The 8,741-nt window shown below is 50.2% G+C and overlaps 1 protein-coding gene across 1 annotated transcript in view; it reads left to right on the forward strand.

Annotated features, from left to right (window-relative positions):
* LOC119400023 (Usher syndrome type-1G protein homolog) overlaps nt 1-6,335 on the forward strand; it is a 114,779-nt gene extending 108,444 nt beyond the window's left edge. Inside the window, exons 3-5 of the mRNA XM_049417943.1 lie at nt 144-338; nt 1,504-1,731; nt 3,182-6,335. Of these exons, the coding sequence (XP_049273900.1) occupies nt 144-338; nt 1,504-1,731; nt 3,182-3,913 (1,155 nt within the window). The 3' untranslated portion in view covers nt 3,914-6,335. The remainder of the gene's footprint in view (nt 1-143; nt 339-1,503; nt 1,732-3,181) is intronic.
* Nucleotides 6,336-8,741: the final 2,406 nt, after the last annotated feature.

Below are 8,741 nucleotides of genomic sequence, written 5' to 3' on the forward strand. Positions count from 1 at the left end.
CGAAACAGTAATTGACTAATACGAGAAACATCGGTTTTCGCTTTAGTGTCCCTTTAATATGGGCTCCGCAGTTTTTGCTGACCAATGTCTGCGTGTCAAAAGGGCGATGTCTCTAAACTGTGCCCCGGTGCATCGGTACGCAGGTGTTGCGGTTCCTGGACCAGGCGGTGTCCAAGCAGAGCGCCCTGAACAAGAAGCTGGTACAGCGGCTGAAGGAGAAGGCGCTACGGGACGCGGACAAGCGGCGCAAGGGCTACCAGAAGCTCACCCGCAAGGCGGCCAAGAAAGCCGAGAGGGACGACAAGATGCTGGAGAAGCAGCGGAAACGCATGGCACAGGTGAGGCATCTAGGACGACAGAAAGAGGAGCCACTTGGTAAGTACGCATCACGAAAGAGGCTGGGCGTGCAAACACTGACAAAAAAGAGAACTTTCCGCTTTAACAGTTGACTCTCAGATGGGAGAACGCACTCCGCCTTGCTGTCTCGGTCGCCAGATTACCGTCGTTGTTCTTGGAACTGGTGTTTGCCGATGACGCAGATTAAGCTGCACATTTATTGAGCTCGTGAAGCCGCCGAACTGGTGCAGTGGTTACGGTGCACGATTTCTGACCCGAAGGTCGCGGGTTGGAACCAAGCGGCCGCGGTCGCACTTCGACGGAGGCGAAATGCCAGAGGCCCGTGTACTTAGATTCAGGTGCACGTTAAAGGGCTCAAGGTGGCCAAAATTCCCGGAGGCCTCCACTACGGTGTGCCTGATAATCATATCGGGGTTTTCGCACGTACAACTCCAGAAGTTAGGTTAAGCTTCGGGAAGAGCTGAACGCGGCGGTAAAGTGCGCAAGAAACAGCGAGAGCTCATGACACAGCGGAGGCACGCGCGTTTTAACTGCGGATTCCGACATCAGGGCGCGCACTCCGTTCTGCCGCTTCAGAGGTTAATTAACTGTATAGTCATGTGTTTGCCAATGGTACATAACAATTGCGTGTTTGTAAAGGGGCAAATGACTAGAGGGAAGACCAGAGGATGCGTTTTTTCTTGGTAGACTCTGATATCCGCTTATGTCCACAGCCATAATCATAATCAATCAATCAATCAATCAATCAATCAATCAATCAATCAAGCAAGCAAGCAAGCAAAGGAGAGCTGACAATGGGCTAGTCAGTTAACAGGATAACTTTCTTTGCGCTGATGTTCTAGCTTCTTCTCGCTGTGTCCGGTACATTCTGTAGACTTGCACAAACAAAGTTCATCGTAATCACTAACTCAGTCAATCAATTTTAAAGAAAGCCTGGCAAAGCTAAACATGGCCAACTTTCTTTGCTCTGATGTTCTGTGCAGCTTTTCTCGCCGTGACCCGGAGGTTCTGCAGTTTTGCGCAAAGAAAGTTGGTCACAAGCAATCAGTCAATCAATCAATCATTCAATCAGTCAATCAATCAATCAATCAATCAATCAATCAATCAATCAATCAATCAATCAATCAATGAAACACTTTGATGCAGGTGGAGCTGCTCGTCGAGGCCAACAACGGCGTGCACAGCGCGCTCATCCCGTTGCACGTGGGCGACGGTCGGGGCACCCTACAGCCGACGCGGGCGCCCAAGTTTTCGGACATGGTCAGCACGGGTACCTCGACCACCGTCTCGAGTCGCAAGGGCCTCGGCGCCGTCTCCAAGAAGGTGCACCTGCGGAAGCAGAACACCGACCCCGGAGAATTCAACAAGGCACGTGTTTACTAACTACGCAGGCGCTGCGCGTTCACCCAACGCGGCCTGTGACTATTGTAAATGTGCCGTTGGTTTGCTATCTAGAACCATTCCTTTCTTCAAGTACAACGTTGGGCAGGGCACGAAGGAGACTTCTCAGGCGGCCCGCCGGCATTGGGCCGATATTGGCACATGTGTGGCAAACATTGGCAGAAGTATTGGCCTACATTGAACACACATAGCAGTAATGCTCGAAAAAAACGCGGACGAAGAAAGGTAAGTACATAGGACGGGCGCAAACTTCAACTGTAATTCAGGAAGCCAAAGCAGGCTGATATGAATGCACATCATCCTGACACGTGCCTCTAAAAACCGATACAGTATCAAAAGCTTTACACGAATTGTGAGAGACACTACCGTGATGACTTGGTTTTTTTTCCGTAACATCAAATACACTATATATGCTGAAAGAAAAACCCAAGTCAGCATAACCCCCATTTCTGTAATTTTCCGGTAGGAAAAAGATAATTTAATTTCTATCATGGCAGTGTGTTTGACAGTTGTGTAAACCTTCTGATACTGTGTCGTTTTTTGAGGCAGGTGTCAAGACGATATGTATTCATATTGGCCTGCTTTGGCGTTCTGAATTACAGTTATACCTTCGTGTACAAGTTCTGTACACAAAGGAGTACATAACTTGTACAAGAGCCCCCCCCCCCCTCCAAACCAGGGCCTCATACATTGGCCAAGTACCATCCGAAAGGTTGGTATAACTTGCCGGGTTGGAAGATTTCCGGATGCACACAATGACCATACTGAAACTAGGGCTAGTTGGTTGAACCTCATGATTGAACAGGAGGCACACACACAGACAAAGGAGGACCACGAATATACAGTGATGACTCATTACTGAATCATTCGTGACTAAGCGCTGTGTATTCTTTGTTTGTGTGTGAATTCGCTGCCGTTCAGTGATGAAGCATACAATATAAACTGGACATACAAAGCATGGCCGGTTTTGCCTCTGATACGTAATTCACGCGGCGTACAGTTTTGAGCAATGTTTGAGGGAACACAGAAAGTACTCTTTAAAGGTAACAGTGGCTAAACGTAGTTGACAAGCGCAAAAGTGTTCATAACACTCCCAAGCGGAAAGGTATGTCATGCAATACTATATGCTACATCCATATTGGTACGTTAAAAGTAACTGTTGATTAAACACGACCTTAGTGTTCCCTATCATACTCTCACGACTGCACACTGTTGGAAACATTTTTCGAAGCTTGTTTGATGTCTTGTTCGTCGAACAGATCACACGGCTTTTTACGCGCGTCATGGACAGAATAAACCTGGTAATGTAAATGAGCAATGCGTAATACAGGTGACTGTGAAGCACGTGTGCTTTGAGTTCGTTCTTGTTTCTTTTCGTGGTGCTTAAAACGACTCTGCCGACGTGTAACTCATATTGACGCAGGTTCGGACCCTGGACAATGACGGCAAGAAGTCTATCCGGTCGCTGACGGGCCTCCAGCGGGACGCCGAGGTCGTCTTCGTGCCCAAGGGCACGGCCGAGGAGCCCCTGCTCTCCCCGGCCTCGCGACCCGGTCTTCCGGACTTCCTCAAGGACGGTTCGGCACCGGGCGACCTCTCGCGTGCCATCAGCGAACCGGACCTGGGCGTCGTACACCCGGACTCCGGGCTTGGAGAGGACGAGCCGACCACGGGTTCGAGCATGTTCGAACGTCCGGGCTTCGGCAGCGTCGCGTTCCGAAATTCCATCTCGGGCACGCTTCTGTCCCTGCCGTCGTGCCGCATCGACGATGAAGAGGCAGGCAGCATCGCCTTGCCCTGCGGCAGCGTCGTCGACTCCATCGGCTCGGCAGGCAGCCTGGCCCAGAGGCAGAGCGTCCTGCCCTGGGAAGACGTCGAAGACGTGTACTACGAGGAAGACGAAGAGGACGAAGAGGAAGAGGGCAACGGGACGCCCCCGGCGATCGTGGTGTTCCTGGCGGCCCACGGACTGGCCGAGTACGTGGATCTCTTCTCGAGAGAGAAGGTAGACCTGGACGCCCTGACGCTCCTGGGCGAGGAAGACCTCAAGACCATGGGCGTGCCCCTGGGACCTCGGAAGAAGCTGCTCAGGGCTGTCGAGCAGAGACGGGTCGCTTTCGAGGACCCCGGAGAAGTGGCCGACTCAAGGCTGTAGAGGTCGAGGTCGTCGTGCTTCGGAGGGGCCAGGCAGAAGACCCGAGAGACACGTCTTGAAGAAGAGTTGCTTCTCGTCGTCTCGCGTGTGGCGCGTGATCGTTGTGCGTGTGTGTGATGTGTGCTGCAGCTTCTGAGAGCGATTCCGAATCGCTGGATTATGAGAGGCAAACGAACAACCGTTTGTTTTTTTTCTCTTCACTCTCCCGTATTTGAAGCAACTTGGAAACGAACTCGGTTTTCCTTGTTTCCAGGAAACCGCCATGGACTGCAGAAGATGTGTTCTGTTGGCACGAACTGCCGCGTGTTTGTGGAATGCGATAGGGGGCCATCGATGCATCTTCGTGATGAACTGTAGAAGCTACGAGATGCGGGCTAGCTGGTATACATTCATTTTAGCAGCATAAAAAAAATGACAGAACAAAGGAAGAGAAGCTAGGACAAGCGTTGACCCAGCGTTTGTCCTGTAGCTTTCCTTTCTTTATACTGTCCTTTTTTGCACTGGTAAAATGAACATCTTGATGATGCCAGACGTTTTCACGAATCCATGTTGCAGACTGAAAGAGTGAGTGTGTGAGGTACCCTAATAGATGGTTGAAGATGTGAGCCACATATGTGACCCAAGAGTCTTGAAACGCCAGACTTTATTTTTTTTTTTTTTTGCAGTGAGATAAGTTACGTCTCAAATCTGGTTTCTCTCGTATGAATCACCATGTGCGATTACTTCAAAAACTCACCGTTTGAGGCAGCTTAGTCGCGTTACTTTGTGCCACGACTGTTCTAAGGAAACGCGTGTGAACGTGTTTTTCGTTGCATGGATTCAGTAACGTTTGTGACTCCAGAACACACAGTGCACGTGTGCTCCTCAAAGGACGGTTTTGTAGTTCAGGGAAATTCTTTTTCTTCTACCCAAAGGAAAGATATCTTAGTCAAGACGATTTCAGAGTACCGCTTGGAGCCAGAAACCACTGCGTGCGTGTGGGTGTTGTAGACCCGCTAAAAAGAAAGACAGACAGACGGCTAGACAATTTTACCGTAGGCAGGACATATCGCTTCACCCCAAGTTTGAAGGGGCAGGATGGCGCACTTAACCAAGAGTACAGACCAGAACATTGAACGCTTGCAGGGGGCAGCCGTATTTGAATGGGGATGCGTGTCAGGAGGAGCTGACGACCAGAACAACGTCCGTCCTGTCTACATCGGCGTGCCCAGGGTCCTTCATTAGTGGGTTGGGGCCAATTAGTTGAATCGAAAAGAACACAAGCATTGCCATGGAGACAAAAATGAAAATGGCGCAACGATGTGTTTCTCACAGCGGCCTGCCTTTCCGGCAGTAGGGGTGGTGAGTGAACAGTTCCTGGAATGCAACATTCGGAGGTGTCCACAGCTGCCATTATTGTCAAAAACTTGCGTGACCCTAACCTTGACCTTAAGCAATGAGGGGACAAGCCTTAATAGGTAAATGCATGGGGAAGACATGACTGTCCCTTAAAGAACTAGAGGGGGAGGGGCTGCCCCCCCCCCCCCCCAACTTCCTGTGCGCACGCCCATGCCTGTCCACTTCGAAAGCTTCCAGCCATTGCACGCACTAAGCTGGGACGTTAACCAAACTCGCACCCCCTACGCGGGCTGCACCAACAAGTGGTAACTGGGGTCAGGGATTACGCGTGCTTTCTGTAAACGTGGGCGCGAGCGTGCAAAAATCTGACCTATAGGTAGCTGAGTAGGACGAATTTGAAATGCCTTTCGGCACACCTAATATTCAGATAGGTGCGTTTCTAGAAATGGTACGCGTCTAGCTTTAACCATGCACCGGACGTTGTTGCACTAACTATACACAGCAAAGAGATGTGACCCTTTTTAAGGAATATAACAGCCAAGTCCGCCACTTGATTACCAGGAGAGGCAGGCATGGTAGTGTTCACGGGAGAGCTAGGAGGCACTGACATATTTGCCAGGAGTGTGTCCTCGAAATAGCGGCCCATAACGTAATGAGTAAGGAGTCAGGAGGGTCTTCACATTATGCGGGTGCCTTGGAGAGTACCGCACAGTCATTCGTGACGTCACAGACCGCGGAAGTCATTTGGCTGAGGCTACAAATAGTTAAAAGCTTAGCTAGGATAACGATGAGTGCACTACATCCTGCTACTAGAAACTTAACAAGGTTCCTGAGAGTATCGTGAATGAGAGAAAAGGTTAAGATATTGCGGAAACCTTGACGTCATTGTGACGTCAGGAGTAGCCTCATATGCCTCGTCCCCACCTCCTTTAGTGAAACTCTGTTGCTCTCAAAATGAACTCGCCTACTGCATTTGTCACGCTGACACCTAGATTTATTTTTTTTTTACAACAGACACGTCACTGAGTGGCATGCGCTGAAGTGTTGATAGCTGTGTGTGACCTTTTGGGACGCCAAATAAATGGATAAACCAAATTTGTGACTCGTTTCATCCTCGGACATCACCTTAGCGATGGTAGCGATCTTCAGTGGTGTGTGTGTGTGTGTGTGTGTGTGTGTGTGTGTGTGTGTGTGTGTGTGTGTGTGTGTTTCATCACCTCCGAGGCGTGCAACTGCAGGACAAGATCTCGGAGGCCGTGCTTTCTTTTTTTTGTCACTTTAAATGACGGAAACATCAAATCAACAAGGTAGGTCTTCGAAAAACACAAAAGATTAAAAATACTGCAGCACCAAGTTCGTATTGGAATGCGAGAATATAAAGTGAAGCGATGAGCCTACCCACTATGAGTTTGGGATTAACCTTGACGATGGGCCTGCCGCACTTAAAACTCACAGGGTCCCTTTGCATTCGCCTAAGGCGACTCGAAGGTGAAAGCCATCTTGATCTTTTTCTTCTCGGCCGATGTAATGATCCTCCCCTCCGGGAACGTCACGTTCACCACTCAGGTCATACGATTCTTCCGCATGTGACTGCGGCAACGGGAGGTTTCGCTAATGCGCCGTTATTCTGGACGTGGCCTCCGAGATGAGCTCCGGCAGCCGGAGCCGATCTCGGAGGCCACTCTGGGCACACAGTTTCGTAATTGTATACGCTAGAGATGAGCAATTCGTAAACAGGGGGTGTGTGCAGCACCCCCTGCAACTGATTACCTTATGCCTTAGCGCTTGTGCGTATACACTTCGTACCCTCTACTCCAATCCAAACATAGAGGGAGAGGGAAATCTGGCACTAGTGTCTATGGGAGCTGCAATGCACGAAACTTAAGCCGCCATGGGAACGATGGGTAGTAGATGGATTTGCCTAAGCCTCGTTCTTTCAGCTCCGTGTGGCCTGCGGCCGGCCTTGTCGCAAGACGAAGTTCAGCTGTCCCACTTTTATTGGTAGGACGCATTCATGTGGTTCAAATGCATTCGGGGCAAGAAATATCTGGCACTTAGCTCAATGGCTAAGGCGCTCGTCTTCGGAGCGTGAGGGACTAAGTTCAAATCCCAGTACTGCGATCTATTTTTTTTTCTTTATTGGTTGGACGCATTCATGTGGTTCAGATGCATTCGGGGCAAGAAATATCTGGCACTTAGCTCAATGGCTAAGGCGCTCGTCTTCGGAGCGTGAGAGACTAGGTTCAAATCCCAGTACTGCGATGTAATTTTTTTCTTTATTGGTTGGACGCATTCATGTGGTTCCGATACATTCGGGGCAAGAAATATCTGGCACTTAGCTCGGTGGGTAAGACACTCGTCTTCGGGAGCGTGAGGGACTAGGTTCAAAACCCAGTGCAGCAAGGTATTTTTTTTTCTTCGTTGGGCCTTATCGTGAGTGATAAGGGCCTCAACTTTTTCAATCAATCAATCAATCAATCAATCAGTCAATGAATCAATCTTTATTAGTCACGTCAAAAAGGTTAGACTGCTTTTGGCCATCTATTGCGGTGAAGCCAACGCACCGGGAGAACTTTAGCTCGGAAGGAGCGCATAGCAGGCCCGTCGCTGCAAGGTGTGACGTCAGACAAAAGTTGAGCCTTATCGGGGGTGATAAGGGCCTCAACTTTTTCGACGTGTTTAGGGCATCTATTGCTGTGAAGCCAACGCACCGGGAGAACTTTAGCTCGGAAGGAGCGCATAGCAGGCCCGTCGCTGCAAGGTGTGACGTCACACAAAAGTTGAGCCTTATCGGGGGTGATAAGGGCCTCAACTTTTTCGACGTGTTTAGGGCATCTATTGCTGTGAAGCCAACGCACCGGGAGAACTTTAGCTCGGAAGGAGCGCATAGCAGGCCCGTCGCTGCAAGGTGTGACGTCAGACAAAAGTTGAGCCTTATCGGGGGTGATAAGGGCCTCAACTTTTTCGACGTGTTTAGGGCATCTATTGCTGTGAAGCCAACGCACCGGGAGAACTTTAGCTCGGAAGGAGCGCATAGCAGGCCCGTCGCTGCAAGGTGTGACGTCAGACAAAAGTTGAGCCTTATCGGGGGTGATAAGGGCCTCAACTTTTTCGACGTGTTTAGGGCATCTATTGCTGTGAAGCCAACGCACCGGGAGAACTTTAGCTCGGAAGGAGCGCATAGCAGGCCCGTCGCTGCAAGGTGTGACGTCACACAAAAGTTGAGCCTTATCGGGGGTGATAAGGGCCTCAACTTTTTCGACGTGTTTAGGGCATCTATTGCTGTGAAGCCAACGCACCGGGAGAACTTTAGCTCGGAAGGAGTGCATAGCAGGCCCGTCGCTGCAAGGTGTGACGTCAGACAAAAGTTGAGCCTTATCGGGGGTGATAAGGGCCTCAACTTTTTCGACGGGTTTAGGGCATCTATTGCTGTGAAGCCAACGCACCGGGAGAACTTTAGCTCGGAAGGAGTGCATAGCAGGCCCGTCGC

Source organism: Rhipicephalus sanguineus, chromosome 7, assembly GCF_013339695.2.
Source record: "Rhipicephalus sanguineus isolate Rsan-2018 chromosome 7, BIME_Rsan_1.4, whole genome shotgun sequence".
NCBI classification, from domain to species: domain Eukaryota; kingdom Metazoa; phylum Arthropoda; class Arachnida; order Ixodida; family Ixodidae; genus Rhipicephalus; species Rhipicephalus sanguineus.